This window comes from Pristiophorus japonicus, chromosome 19 (assembly GCF_044704955.1).
Source record: "Pristiophorus japonicus isolate sPriJap1 chromosome 19, sPriJap1.hap1, whole genome shotgun sequence".
Taxonomy (NCBI): Eukaryota; Metazoa; Chordata; class Chondrichthyes; family Pristiophoridae; genus Pristiophorus; species Pristiophorus japonicus.
In genome coordinates this window covers 3511136-3526991 of record NC_091995.1, presented here as the reverse complement: position 1 = coordinate 3526991, position 15856 = coordinate 3511136, and the positions used below count along the sequence as shown (strand labels likewise).

At 50.8% G+C, this 15856-nt stretch overlaps 1 protein-coding gene across 1 annotated transcript in view; it reads right to left on the bottom strand.

Annotated features, from left to right (window-relative positions):
• LOC139230625 (complement C2-like) overlaps positions 1-15856 on the bottom strand; it is a 91546-nt gene that overhangs the window by 20946 nt on the left and 54744 nt on the right. Inside the window, exons 10-11 of the mRNA XM_070862441.1 lie at positions 15043-15132; positions 2421-2590 (exon numbers count right to left, since the gene is read on the bottom strand). Coding sequence (XP_070718542.1) covers positions 2421-2590; positions 15043-15132 — 260 coding nt within the window. The remainder of the gene's footprint in view (positions 1-2420; positions 2591-15042; positions 15133-15856) is intronic.

The following is a 15856-nucleotide window of genomic DNA, read 5'->3' as shown; positions in this document are numbered from 1 at the left end:
GATTAGTTTGGGATTGATACAGGGCTATGGGGAGAGAGCGGGGCAGTGGGATTAGTTTGGGATTGATACAGGGCTATGGGGAGAGAGTGGGGCAAGGAGATTAGTTTGGGGATTGATACAGGTCTATGGAGAGAGAGCGGGGCAGTGGGATTAGTTTGGGATTGATACAGGACTATGGGGAGAGAGCGGGTCAGTGGGATTAGTTTGGGGATTGATACAGGGCTATGGGGAGAGAGCGGGGCAGTGGGATTAGTTTGGGGATTGATACAGGACTATGGGGAGAGAGCGGGGCAGTGGGATTAGTTTGGGATTGATACAGGGCTATGGGGAGAGAGAGGGGCAGTGGGAATAGTTTGGGATTGATACAGGGCTATGGGGAGAGAGCGGGGCAGTGGGATTAGTTTGGGATTGATACAGGGCTATGGGGAGAGAGCGGGGCAGTGGGATTAGTTTGGGGATTGATACAGGGCTATAGGGAGAGAGCAAGGCAGTGGGATTAGTTTGGGGATTGATACAGGGCTATGGGGAGAGAGCGGGGCAGTGGGATTAGTTTGGAATTTACACAGGGCTATGGGGAGAGAGTGAGGCAGTGGGATTAGTTTGGGATTGATACAGGGCTATGTTGAGAGAGCGGGGCAGTGGGATTAGTTTGGGATTGACACAGGGCTATGGGGAGAGAGTGGGGCAGTGGGATTAGTTTGGGATTGATACAGGGCTATGGGGAGAGCGGGGCAGAGGGATTAGTTTGGGATTGATACAGGGCTATGTTGAGAGAGCGGGCCATGGGGATTAGTTTGGGATTGTTCTAGCAAAGAGCCGTAACGGATAGAATGGTGTCTGTGCGGGAAGCATGTTTGGTTCTATCAGAAGTTTACTAAGAAGGCTAAACGGACTTGGTGATCTTGGCGGACAGAGACGGAACACATAATGAATCTCTGTGTGATATTTCTTCCCAAAACAAGCGCTCTACTCGGAACTCCTGCACGGCACGCGAGCCCCAGGTGGACAGAGGAAACGTAACAAGGATACCCTCAAAGCCTCCCTGATAAAGTGCAACATCCCCACCGACACCTGGGAGTCCCTGGGCCAAAGATTGCCCCAAATGGAGGAAGTGCATCCGGGAGGGCGCTGAGCACCTCGAGTCTCGTCGCCGAGAGCATGCAGAAACCAAGCGCAGGCAGCGGAAGGAGCGTGCGGCAAACCAGTCCCATCCTCCCCTTCCCTCAACCACTGTCTGTCCCACCTGTGACAGGGACTCTGGCTCTCGAATTGGACTGTTCAGCCACCTGAGGACTCATTCTTAGAGTGGAAGCAAGTCTTCCTCGATTCCGAGGGATTGCCTATGATGATGATAGGGTAGAAAAATGCCCCCTGGTGCTTTGCGGAGAGGTAATAGAAACATAGGGGCGTAGAAATTTACAGAGCAGAAGGAGGCCATTTCGGCCCATCGTGTCCGCGCCGGCCGACAAAGAGCCACACGGCCCTCAGACAGCAGCCCTGAAGGTTACATATAAACCATCGAACAATGACGGAAAGATAAAGAGCACCCAGCCCAACCAGTCCGCCCCACACAACTGCGACATCCCTTATACTGAAACATTCTACACTCCACTCCAACCGGAGCCATGTGATCTCCTGGGAGAGGCCAAAACCAGATTAAAAACCCAGGCCAATTTAGGGAGAAAAAATCTGGGAAAATCCCTCTCCAACCCATCCAGGCGATCGACACTAGTCCAGGAGATCACACCCTGGCCGTATTCTATTCCCTGCAGTACTTACTATTATATCTGCACCGTCCAACAAAAGGTCATCCAGTCTAATCCCAATTACCAGCTCTAGGTCCGTAACCCTGCAGGTTACTGCACTTTAAGTGCCCATCCAACCATCTCTTAAAAGTGGTGAGGGTTTCTGCATCCACCACTCTTCCAGGCAGCGAGTTCCAGATCCCCACAACCCTCTGTGTAAAGCCCCCCTCAAATCCCCTCTAAACCTTCCACCAACCACCTTAAAACTATGCTCCCTCGTAATGGACCCCTCCACCAATGGAAATAGACCCTTACTATCCACTATGTCCAGGCCCCTCAACATCTTGTGCACCTCAATGAGGTCTCCTCTCAACCTCCTCTGTTCCAATGAGAACAAACCCAGCCTATCCACAATCTGTCCCCATAACCATGCCTCATAATGTCCTCACAATGATGCAAAAAGATGGGGTTCTGAGACAACGCTGGACAGAGCAGGAGGGCCGAATAAAGTCGGTTTTAAGGAGGGTCTTCAAAGGAGGGCATGGAGAGACGGAGAGGTTTCGGGAGGGAATTCCAGAGCTTTGGAAAAGCCTGGGGCGGCTGAAGGCACGGCATTTCTGGGGCCGAGTTTAATGCTGCCCCTCGGAGCAAAGGACTGTCACTGTAAGTTGTTGCTCCCTGATCAAACTGCAAGGCCAAACCTTTCTCACCCAGCATTAAGTTGAAGACTTCGCCTAGCTTAGCCATCTCCAGGAAAAACACGTGAACCTCGTTGGTCTTTTTGGAGGCTATTGAGTTGATCTCCGGTTTGTTGATTTTCTCCCCAAGTCCAAACACGTAGACATCTGCGGGAGAATGAGGAATCGCTGAGTACAGTTGTGTAAAACAGCTAACAAGAAGTGACCTCCTATCACAAGAGCGGTGGACTCCAAGTGCAGCGAGATCTGTGTAGACGTTGCTCTCTCACTCACTTCAACTTAGAAGAAAGGAAAATAAAAAGACTTGCGTTTGTATAGTGCCATTCACCACCTCAGTGCGTCCCCGAGCACTTTACAGCCTATTAAGTACTTTTACAAAATGCAGTCACTGTTGTAATATGGGAAACGCAGCAGCCAATTTGGGCACAGCAAGCTCCCACCAACAGCAATGTGATATACAAATCCCCTGGGAGGACAGACACACCAACGTTAGCGTCCTCGACCAGGCCAACATCCCCAGCACTGACCACACTCGACCAGCTCCGCTGGGCGGGCCACATTGTCCGCATGTCCCACAGACACGAGACTCCCAAAAGCAAGCGCTCTACTCGGGAAACTCCTTCACGGCAAACGAGCCAAAGGTGGGCAGAGGAAACGTTACAAGGGACACCCTCAAAGCCTCCCTGATAAAGTGCAACATCTCCACCGACACCTGGGAGTCCCTGGCCAAAGACCGCCCTAAGTGGAGGAAATGCATCCGGGAGGGCGCTGAGCACCTCGAGTCTCGTCGCCGAGAGCATGCAGAAACCAAGCGCAGGCAGCGGAAGGAGCGTGCGGCAAACCAGACTCCCCACCCTCCCCTTCCCTCAACCACTGTCTGTCCCACCTGTGACAGGGACTGTGGCTCCCGTATTGGACTGTTCAGCCACCTGAGAACTCATTTTAAGAGTGGAAGCAATGCTTCCTCGATTCCGAGGGACTACCTATGATGATGATGGATAACCGGATAACCTGTTTTTTGTGTTGTTGATGGAGGGATAAATATTGACCAGGACACGGGGGATAACCCCCTGCCCTTATTCGAAATACTGCCACCTGAGAGGGCAGATGGGACCTCGGTTTAACATCTCATCTGAAAGACGGCACCTCCGACAGTGCAGCGCTCCCTCAGTTTTGTAATGTTGATTGACGGCTAAATATTGGCTCAGGATACCGAGGATAACTCACCTGCTAGTACGTATGAACATAAGAAATTGGAGCAGGAGTAGGCCATATGGCCCCTCGAGCCTGCTCCGCCATTTAATACGATCATGGCTGATCCGATCATGGACTCAGGTCCACTTCCCTGCCCGCTCTCCATAACCCCTTATTCCCCTTTTCCTTGAGACAATCACTATCACTAGGGAGCTAGTGCTGGACAGGCTAATGGGACTGAAGGTAGACAAGTCCCCTGGTCCTGATGAAATGCATCCCAGGGTATTAAAAGAGATGGCGGAAGTTATAGCAGATACATTCGTTATAATCTATCAAAATTCTCTGGACTCTGGGGAGGTACCAGCGGATTGGAAAGCAGCTAATGTAACGCCTCTGTTTAAAAAAGGGGGCAGACAAAAGGCAGGTAACTATAGGCCGGTTAGTTTAACATCTGTAGTGGGGAAAATGCTTGAAGCTATCATTAAGGAAGAAATAGTGGGACATCTAGATAGGAATAGTGCAATCAAGCAGACGCAACATGGATTTATGAAGGGGAAATCATGTTTAACTAATTTACTGGAATTCTTTGAGGATATAACGAGCATGGTGGATAGAGGTGTACCGATGGATGTGGTGTATTTAGATTTCCAAAAGGCATTCGATAAGGTGCCACACAAAAAGGTTACTGCAGAAGATAAAGGTACGCGGAGTCAGAGGAAATGTATTAGCATGGATCGAGAATTGGCTGGCTAACAGAAATCAGAGAGTCGGGATAAATGGGTCCTTTTTGGGTTGGAAATCGGTGGTTAGTGGTGTGCCACAGGGATCGGTGCTGGGACCACAACTGTTTACAATATACATAGATGACCTGGAAGAGGGGACAGAGTGTAGTGTAACAAAATTTGCAGATGACACAAAGATTAGTGGGAAAGCGGGTTGTGTAGAGGACACAGAGAGGCTGCAAAGAGATTTAGATAGGTTAAGCGAATGGGCTAAGGTTTGGCAGATGGAATACAATGTCGGAAAATGTGAGGTCATCCACCTTGGGAAAAAAAACAGTAAAAGGGAATATTATTTGAATGGGGAGAAATTACAACATGCTGCGGTGCAGAGGGACCTGGGGGTCCTTGGTCCTCGTTGGAGTTCAGAAGGATGAGGGGTGATCTTATAGAAACATTTAAAATAATGAAGGGGATAGACAGGATAGAGGCAGAAAGGTTGTTTCCACTGGTCGGGGAGACTAGAACTAGGGAGCACAGCCTCAAAATACGGGGGAGCCAATTTAAAACCGAGTTGAGAAGGAATTTTTTCTCCCAGAGGGTTGTGAATCTGTGGAATTCTCTGCCCAAGGAAGCAGTTGAGGCTAGCTCATTGAATGTGTTCAAATCACAGATAGATAGATTTTTAACCAATAAGGGAATTAAGGGTTATGGGGAGCGGGCGGGTAAGTGGAGCTGAGTCCACGGCCAGATCAGCCATGATCTTGTTGAATGGCGGAGCAGGCTCGAGGGGCTAGATGGCCTACTCCTGTTCCTAATTCTTATGTTCTTATGTTCTTATCGGTTAAGAAACTGTCTATCTCTGTCTTACATTTATTCAATGTCCCGGCTTCCACAGCTCTCTGAGGCAGTGAATTCCACAGATGTACAATCCTCTGAGAGAAGAAATTTCTCCTCATCTCAGTTTTAAATGGGCGGCCCCTTATGCTAAGATGATGCCCCCTAGTTCTAGTCTCCCCCATCAGTGGAAACACCCTCTCTGCATCCACCTTGTCAAGCCCCCTCATAATCTTATACGTTTCGATAAGATCACCTCTCATTCTTCTGAATTCTAACCTTTTATATGGCACCTTGTCAAATGCCTTCTGGAAGTCCAAATACACCACATCCACTGGTTCCCCTTTATGTTACATCCTCAAAGAATTCCAGCAAATTTGTCAAACATGACTTCCCCTTTCATAAATCCATGCTGACTCTGACCGAATTTTGCTTTTCCTAATGTCCTGCTACTGCTTCTTTAATAATGGACTCCCAACATTTTCCCAACCACAGATGTTAGGCTAACTGGTCTATAGTTTCCTGCTTTTTGTCTGCCTCCTTATTTAAATAGGGGCATTGCATTTGCAGTTTCCCAATCTGCTGGGAATTCCCCAGAATCCAGGGAATGTTGGTAAATTACAACCAATGCATCCACAATCCCTGCAGCCACCTCTCTTCAGGCCCGAGGATGCAAGCCTTCGAAATGGTGCCATGGGATTCTTTACATGCACCTGAGAGGGCAGACGGGGCCTCGGTTTATCCGAAAGATTGCACCTTTGGCAGTGCGGCACTCCCTCAGCGCTGCACTGGAATATCTAGATCTTTGTGCTCAAGTCCCTGGAGTGGGACTTGAACCCACAGCCTTGCTGACTCCGAGGCGAGAGTGCTGCCCACTGAGCCATGGCTGACACTGAGGAGAGATGTCGTATTACAAGTGAAGAGGAGGTGAGGTCTATATAGACAAGTCTCACTCATGTTGTTCACCAGTAAGTAGAATCGAGGGGCTGATTAATTTCCCCACCACGGGTCAAGTTGAAATTGCCCCCAAATTTGTATCTGCATTGAGGGAGGAATGAGCTGGCCAGGATCCTGGGGCAACCCCCAGTTTGCTTCAAAGAGGGGCGTGTGATAATCAGTGTCCTCCTCAATCACCAGATCCAGGTGAGAGACACAAATCAAAGAGCAAGTTATTGTGAACCTGTGGAATTCTCGACCACAGAAAGTTGTTGAGGCCAGTTCGTTGGATATATTCAAAAGGGAGTTAGATGTGGCCCTTACGGCTAAAGGGATCAAAGGGTATGGAGAGAAAGCAGGAATGGGGTACTGAAGTTGCATGATCAGCCATGGTCATATTGAATGGTGGTGCAGGCTCGAAGGGCCGAATGGCCTACTCCTGCACCTATTTTCTATGTTTCTATGATTCTTGGCCGTGACCACCTTTATCCCAGCCAATGGTGGGCGGGGGTTCGACCTATAGTGCGGGAGGCTTTTGTGGGCTCCCACAACCCGTACAACGAAAGGAGCTGGGGGTGGGCTTTACCAATCCCACCGCTCAGCTGTATCCGGGAATCCCAAGATGGAGTTGCAATGACTCTGAGTGTAGGGAGGATGTTTCCCCGGGCTGGGACTTCTAGAACCAGGAGTCACACAGTCTCAGAATCAGGGGTCGGCCATTTAGGACAGAGATGAGGAGAAACTTCTAACATAAGAACATAAGAAATAGGAGCAGGAGCGGGCCATACGGCCCCTCGAGCCTGCTCCGCCATTTAATACGATCATGGCTGATCTGATCATGGAGTCAGCTCCACTTCCCCGCCCGCTCCCCATAACCCCTTATTCCTCTCCCCATAACCCCTCACTCCCTTATCGGTTAAGAAACTAACTCTTTTCTTAAATTTATTCAATGTCCCAGCTTCCACAGCTCTCTGAGGCAGCGAATTCCACAGATTTACAACCCTCTGAGAGAAGAAATTCCTTCTCATCTCAGTTTTAAATGGGCGACCCTTTATTCTAAGACCATGCCCCCTAGTTCTAGTCTCCCCCATCAGTGGAAACATCCTCTCTGCATCCACCTTGTCAAGCCCCCTCATAATCTTATACGTTTCGATAAGATCACCTCTCATTCTTCTGAATTCCAATGAGTAGAGGCCCAACCTCCTCAACCTTTCCTCATAAGTCAACCCCCTCATCCCCGGAATCAACCGAGTGAACCTTCTCTGAACTGCCTCCAAAGCAAGTATATCCTTTCATAAATATGGAAACCAAAACTGCACGCAGTATTCCAGGTGTGGCCTCACCAATACCCTTCAGATCTTTGGAATTCTCTACCCCAGAGGGCTGTGGAGGCTCATTCTTTGAATGTATTCAAGACAGAGATCAATAGATTTTTGGATATTAAGGGAATCAAGGGATATGGGGACAGTGCAGGAAAGTGGAGTTGAGGTCGAAGGTCAGCCATGATGGTATTAAATGGCGGAGCAGGCTCGAGGGGCCGAATGGCCGACTCCTGCTCCTATTTCTTATGCTGTTCTGACTCTTGCTCTCGCATTGCTCTTTTTGTGTTATCCCCAGTTACTTCGAACAGATTGAGGGCTCCGGGACAGAGGCAGTTCAGGACCTCTCTCATCACCCCTCCCCTCCCATCTCCTCCCCTCCCCTCCCGGGACCTCCACTCCCCTCCCTGGGACCTCCCCAGCACCTCCCCTCCCCACGACCTCCCCCCCCCTCCCCTCCCCTTCCCTCCCTGGGACCTCCCCTCCCCTCCCTGGGACCTCCCCTCCCCTCCCTGGGACCTCCTCTCACCTCCCTCCCCACGACCTCCCCTCCACTCACCTCCCCTCTCCTCCCACCCCTTCCCTCCCCTCCCTGGGACCCCCCTCCACTCCCTGGGACCTCCTCTCCCCTCCCTGGGACCTCCACTCCCCTCCCTGGGACCTCCCCAGCACGTCCCCTCCCCACGACCTCCCCTCCCCTCCCCTCACCTCCCCTCCCTGGGACATCCCCTCCACTCCCTAGGACCTCCTCTCCCCTCCCCTCCCTGGGACCTCCCCTCCCCTCTCTGGGACCTCCCCTCCACTCCCTGAGACCTCCCCTCCCTTCCCTGAGACCTCCTCTCACCTCCGCCTTAACCTCGCCTCCACTCCCCTCCCCTCACCTCCCCTCCATGGGACCTCTCCTCCCTCCCCTCCCCGGGACCTCCCTTCCCTCCCCTCCCTGGGACCTCCCTTCCCTCCCCTCCCCGGGAGCTCCCCTCCTCTCCCTGGGACCTCCACTACCCTTCCCGGGACCTCCACTTCCCGGGACTAAAGCAAGGGATTGATGCAGTTCAGAGATCGTGCCCCCTAATATCATCCTCCGTGTCATGTATTCAACTATCATTGTAACCCATGTATAAGCTGACCTAAGTTGTATACCTTGAGAACTTTGACCACAAGGGGGTGAACTTGTGGGAGACACTCCAAACCTGGACTTTCAGGTATAAAAGGGGAAGCTCCACCCACCTTCATCACTTGAGGTCTTGGTAATAAAGGTAACTGGTCACAGAGTGACCTTCTCTCAAGTATGGGCCTTGTGTGCATTTATACTGCATAGTCAGGACATATTATTGGCGACGAGAAACTGAGATTTAAACCACGCGAGCATGGCCACTAGCAGCACAGAAGAGAGGTACTGTGTTGGTGATGATTGGGATGACTTTATTGAGAGACTACAGCAAAGTTTTGACACTAAGGAATGGCTGGGACAGGATTCGGCCGACAAACGCAGGGCTCATCTCCTGACGGTTTGTGGATCCAGAACGTACTCCCTGATGAAGGACCTTCTAGCACCAGAGAAGTCGGTGGACAAGACGTTCGAAGAGCTCAGTAAGTTGATCGGGGAACACCTTAAACCGGCGAGCAGCATGCACATGGCGAGACACCGGTTTTACACACACCGGCGGCGAGAAGGGCAAAGCGTTCCAGACCTCGTGGCAGATCTCCGGTGACTGGCGAGCCTATGTAAGTTCCCAGATGCATGCAGAGCGGAGATGCTGCGAGACTTTTTTATCGAGGGCATCGGGCCGCTGGGGTTTTCAGGAAACTGATTGAGACCAAAGACTTGACCTTGGAAGTGGCGGCTCTGATAGCCCAGACATTTATCTCAGGGGAGGAAGAGACCAGAATGATGTATGACAAAAATCTTGGCTCAAATGCGGCAAACGACCAGGGAGTCAACATTGTTAACACGGCACACAGTTCTCTAGGCAGACAAGGGCAATCGGACATGCCCGAGCATATAGTCGAACCCAAAGGGGGAATTCAACAGAGACAATGGCTAGCTGAACGGCGATTCATGCCATCGCAAGGGACAATGCGGCCAGTAATGGGGCCATCAACACCTGTTAATGATGCGCTTAAGGACAGTTACACAAACAGTCAGAGACGATCGACTGGTAATGGACCTTTTGTTTACAACAACGGGGACTCCAGCTCATGCTGGAGGTGTGGAGGCAAACACCCAGCCAGAGCTTGCAGGTATCAGCAATATACCTGCAGAACCTGCAACGTCAGCGGTCACTTGGCACTTATCTGTAGGAAGCCTGCAGCCAGGTTGATGTACGAGGAGGACAGGCCCGATGTAAGCCCTACGAGGCCAAATAAATACTGGGGGAAATCGTTGGAAGCTGAAGTTCAGCGAGTTCATGTGGAGCACGTATACAGTTCATATACCAGGACACCACCGATAATGATGAAAGTGCTCCTCAATGGCATCCCAGTATTAATGGAGCTAGACACGGGTGCCAGCCAGTCCCTGATGGGTATCAAACAGTTCGAAAAGTTGTGGGCATCCAAGGCCAGGAGGCCAAAATTATCACCGATTGACGCACAGCTACGGACTTACACAAAGCAGATCATTCCGGTGCTAGGCAGTGCCACGGTAGTCGTGACCCACAAAGATTTGGAGAACAGGTTGCCACTCTGGATTGTCCCGGGGGAAGGTCCCGCACTACTGGGGAGGAGTTGGCTTGCTGTCATGAACTGGAAATGGGGCGATGTCAATGCAATTTCCTCTGTGGAGCGAGTATCATGCTCACAGGTCCTGGACAAATTTGACTCATTATTTCAACCCGGCATTGGCACTTTCATGGGGGCCAAGGTAGTGATTCACATGAACCCAGACGCCAGACCAGTACACCACAAGGCCAGAGCGGTGCCGTACGTGATGCGGGAAAAGATAGAAGGCGAATTGGACCACCTGCTGAGGGAAGGCATCATCTCGCCAGTCGAATTCAATGACTGGGCGAGCCCGATTGTGCCGGTGCTCAAGGCGGATGGGTCGGTCAGGATATGTGGCGATTACAAGGCCATCATCAATCGGGTGTCACTCCAAGACCAGTACCCGCTACCGAGAGCGGAGGACCTCTTTGCGACGCTATCCGGTGGCAAACTTTTTTCAAAATTAGACCTGACCTCAGCTTACATGACCCAGGAGCTGGCGAGTGAGTCGAAGAAGCTGACCACCATCACGACACACAAGGGATTGTTTGAGTACAACAGATGTCCGTTCGGGATTCGCTCGGCCGCCGCGATCTTTCAGCGAAATATGGAAAGCCTCCTCAAGTCGATTCCAGGGACGGTGGTTTTTCAGGACGACATCCTCATCACGGGTTACGATACTGAAGAACACCTCCACAACCTGGAGGAAGTGCTACGCAGACTGGACCGGGTAGGTCTGCGACTGAAAAAGGCGAAATGCGTCTTCTTAGTTCCAGAGGTAGAATTCCTGGGGATAGGGTAGCAGCAGACGGGATCAGCCCTACTGCGTCCAAGACGGAAGCGATCCAGAGAGCACCCAGACCCCGTAACACGACGGAGCTGCGTTCGTTCCTGGGGCTCCTGAACTATTTTGGTAACTTTCTTCCCAAATTGAGCATGCTGCTAGAGCCGCTACACGTGCTCCTACGCAAAGGTCATGAATGGGTCTGGGAGGACAGCCAGGAAAGGACTTTTAATAGAGCACACAATTTGTTATGTTCCAACAATCTGTTAACACTATATGACCCATGTAAGAAACTTGTGTTAACATGTGATGTATCGTCCTATGGGGTCGGGTGTGTGTTGCAGCATGTCAATGCCAAGGGTCAGTTACAGCCGGTAGCTTATGCCTCCAGAAGTCTGTCCCAGGCAGAAAGGGGCTACGGGATGGTAGAAAAGGAAGCGCTTGCATGTGTATATGCGGTAAAAAAAATGCACCAGTACCTGTTTGGCAGGAAATTTGAGCTGGAGACAGATCACAAACCCCTAACATCCCTTTTGGCCGACAACAAGGCCATAAATGCAAACGCATCGGCCCGCATACAGAGGTGGGCACTTACGTTAGCCGCCTATGACTACACAATTCGGCACAGACCGGGCACCGAAAACTGCGCCGATGCACTCAGCAGGCTCCCACTAGCCACCACTGAGGGGGCTCCCGAGCATGCTGCTGAGATGGTCATGGCTGTTGAAGCTTTCGGAAGCGAAGGCTCACCCGTGACAGCCCGTCAGATTAAAGTCTGGACAAATAGAGACCCGCTATTGTCTCTAGTCAAGAAATGTGTCCTGAATGGGGACTGGACAGCCACGTACAGGGCATGCCCTGAGAAATTTAAACCATTTTATAGGCACAAGGATGAACTCTCGATTCAGGCCGATTGCCTACTGTGGGGAAACTGAGTAGTCATGCCCCAGAAGGGCAGAGAGGTGTTTATCAGAGAACTCCACAATGAGCACCCGGGCATTGTCACGATGAAGGCAATTGCCAGGTCACACGTTTGGTGGCCAGGGAAAGACGCAGATCTGGAACTTTGTGTTCGCAGCTGGGCAACGCACCCAGGGAAGCCCCCCTTAGCCCCTGGCCATGGCCCGCCAAGCCATGGTCATGCATCCATGTGGACTATGCAGGTCCTTTCATGTGGAAAATGTTTTTGGTTGTAGTAGACGCCTACTCCAAATGGATCGAGTGTGACATTTTAAATTCAAGCACATCTTCTGCCACGGTAGAAAGTCTACAGTCAATGTTCGCCGCCCACGGTCTACCGGACATCTTGGTCAGCGACAGTGGCCCGTGCTTCACAAGCACTGAATTCCAGGACTTCATGGCAGGCAATGGAATTAACCATGTTAGAACGGCACCGTTCAAGCCGGCCTCAAACGGCCAGGCAGAACGAGCAGTGCAGATAATCAAACAGGGGATGCTCAGAATCCAAGGGGGTTCCCTACAAAGCTGCTTATCACGCCTCCTGTTGGCCAATAGATCCCGACCACACTCGCTCACAGGGGTTCCACCCGCAGAGCTACTAATGAAAAGGATGCTCAAAACCAGGTTATCCCTTATGCTATGAAAGAAATTGTTGAGAGCAGGCGTCAGTCACAATGTGACTACCATGACAGGAATGCGAGGGCACGATGTATTGATGTCAATGACCCTGTTTTTGTCCTTAATTACGCTGCAGTGACAAAAGGCAGGTAACTATAGGCTGGTTAGTTTAACATCTGTAGTGGGGAAAATGCTTGAAACTATCATTAAGGAAGAAATAGTGGGACATCTGGATAGGAATAGTGCAATCAAGCAGACGCAACATGGATTCATGAAGGGGAAATCATGTTTAACTAATTTACTGGAATTCTTTGAGAATATAACGAGTATGGTGGATAGAGGTGTACCGATGGATGTGGTGTATTTAGATTTCCAAAAGGCATTCGATAAGGTGCCACACAAAAGGTTACTGCAGATAAAGGTACGCGGAGTCAGAGGAAATGTGTTAGCATGAATAGAGAATTGGCTGGCGAACAGAAAGCAGAGAGTCGGGATAAATGGGTCCTTTTCGGGTTGGAAATCGGTGGTTAGTGGTGTGCCACAGGGATCGGTGCTGGGACCACAACTGTTTACAACATACATAGATGACCTGGAAGAGGGGACAGAGTGTAGTGTAACAAAATTTGCAGATGACACAAAGATTAGTGGGAAAGTGGGTTGTTTAGAGGACACAGAGAGGCTGCAAAGAGATTTGGATAGGTTAAGCGAATGGGCGAAGGTTTGGCAGATGGAATACAATGTCGGAAAGTGTGAGGTCATCCACCTTGGGAAAAAAAACAGTAAAAGGGAATATTATTTGAATGGGGAGAAATTACAACATGCTGAGGTGCAGAGGGACCTGGGGGGTCCTTGTGCATGAATCCCAAAAAGTTAGTTTGCAGGTGCAGCAGGTAATCAGGAAGGCGAATGGAATGTTGGCCTTCATTGCGAGAGGGATGGAGTACAAAAGCAGGGAGGTCCTGCTGCAACTGTACAGGGTATTGGTGAGGCCGCACCTGGAGTACTGCGTGCAGTTTTGGTCACCTTACTTAAGGAAGGATATACTGGCTTTGGAGGGGTACAGAGATGATTCACGAGGCTGATTCCGGAGATGAGGGGGTTACCTTATGATGATAGATTGAGTAAGAACATAAGAATTAGGAACAGGAGTAGGCCATCTAGCCCCTCGAGCCTGCTCCACCATTCAATAAGATCATGGCTGATCTGGCCGTGGACTCAGCTCCACTTACCCGCCCGCTCCCCGTAACCCTTAATTCCCTTATTGGTTAAAAATCTATCTATCTGTGACTTGAAAACATTCAATGAGCTAGCCTCAACTGCTTCCTTGGGCAGAGAATTCCACAGATTCACAACCCTCTGGGAGAAGAAATTATTTCTCAACTCGGTTTAAAATTGGCTCTCCTGTATTTTGAGGCTACTCAATAGACTGTGACTTTACTCGTTGGAGTTCAGAAGGATGAGGGGTGATCTTATAGAAACATTTAAAATAATGAAAAGGATAGACAAGATAGAGGCAGAGAGGTTGTTTCCACTGGTAGGGGAGACTAGAACTAGGGGTCACAGCCTCAAAATACAGGGGAGCCAATTTAAAACCGAGTTGAGAAGGAATTTCTTCTCCCAGAGGGTTGTGAATCTGTGGAATTCTCTGCCCAAGGAAGCAGTTGAGGCTAGCTCATTGAATGTATTCAAGTCACAGATAGCTAGATATTTAACCAATTAGGAAATTAAGGGTTACGGGGAGCGGGCGGGTAAGTGGAGCTGAGTCCACGGCCAGATCAGCCATGATCTTGTTGAATGGCGGAGCAGGCTCGAGGGGCTAGATGGCCTACTCCTGTTCCTAATTCTTATGTTCTTATGTTTTTAAATGGCTTCCAAGCACTGTGATTGCCAAAGAGGGGAATAGGGTTTTGCTAGCTAAACTTACCAATGGACAAATCTGCCACAAACACCTGGATCAAACAAAAAGGAGGTTCAGCATCCCCATAGAAGAAGCAGAGGAAGAACACGATGTAGAGTTCACTCCACCACAGGTGACCGAACATTGGAACCAAAGGGAGGAAAGCCCAGTCACTGTGGGCAGTCCGGACAGGCCTGAGGCACCGCAAACAGCAGACACTCAGGCCAGCGCCAACAACTGGAGCCCCAACTCAGGCGCTCTACAAGGGAGCGTAAACCACCAGAGAGACTCAACCTGTGATCCCAATGAGACTTTCAGGGGGAGGTGATGTCATGTATTTAACCAGCATTGTAACCCATGTATAAACTGACCTAAGTTGTACACCTTGAGAACATTGACCACAAGGGGGTGAACTTGTGGGAGACACTCCTAACCTGGTCTCTCAGGTATAAAAGGGGAAGCTCCACCCACCTTCACTCTCTTGAGGTCTTGGTAATAAAGGTAACTGGTCACAGAGTGACCTTCTCTCAAGCATGGGCCTCGTGTGCGTTTATACTGTATAGTAAGGACATATTACTCCGCATTCCTGGGACATTGTAAGATGTGTGACTGTCAAACTGCCATTTATTTACCGAGATAATCCTCCCGCGAATTCCCGATGTCCAGGAAGATCCGGATGCGCTCCATCATCGGTTTGGGATTCCCTCCTGTGTTGGCTCTCCCTGCAAAAATAGCCGGAACGTCTTAAGTTTCCCCTTGTTAAAATAAAATGAAGGAATGGCAGCCTGCGGTTAATCATGATCTTAACCCCCCCCACCCCCACCCCACAACCCCCGCATCCCCCCCTCAGCCCTGCTCCCATTCTCTCTGGGGGCAGCGGGTACAAGGAAGATGGCTGCACTAGACGGAGCGGCCCCTGGGCTGCGCGCATCATCGGAGCAGGCCGGGGGGGCGGAAGGAGCAGTGTGGCGGTGTACCTCTCCAGGGAGCAGCACGTGTTGGAGCAGGAGGGCGACAGCAGCAAAGAGGGACGTCACCAAGGTCCTGGTCGGTGATTGGAGCGCGGGCAGGTACAGCAGGAGCGGCGAGGTCGGGGCGAAGGAGCGACGAGAGACTGCGGTGGGACGTGATCGGGGCCCGGGAGAGGCGAGAGTTCGGGGCCCCAGAAGAGCCGAGGGCCCAGGGGCAGCACGGGCCCAGCCCACACTGCGGTATGTGAGCGCACTGGGTCCGTGCAGCAGAGCAGGTCTCCAGCCGTCCTGGTTAACCCTTGCCACTGGATAAAGGCCGAGCTCTGTCAAGCCCGTGTGGTGGCTGATGTGTGACGGTCACCACACGTTAAAACAATCCAGGCTCAGGCATCTTCCACCCTTCAATTGGAGTTCAGGTCCTTCATTGAAACACCTGTGAACCCGTCCTTTTTTGGCATGGAAGTAAGTTATCCTC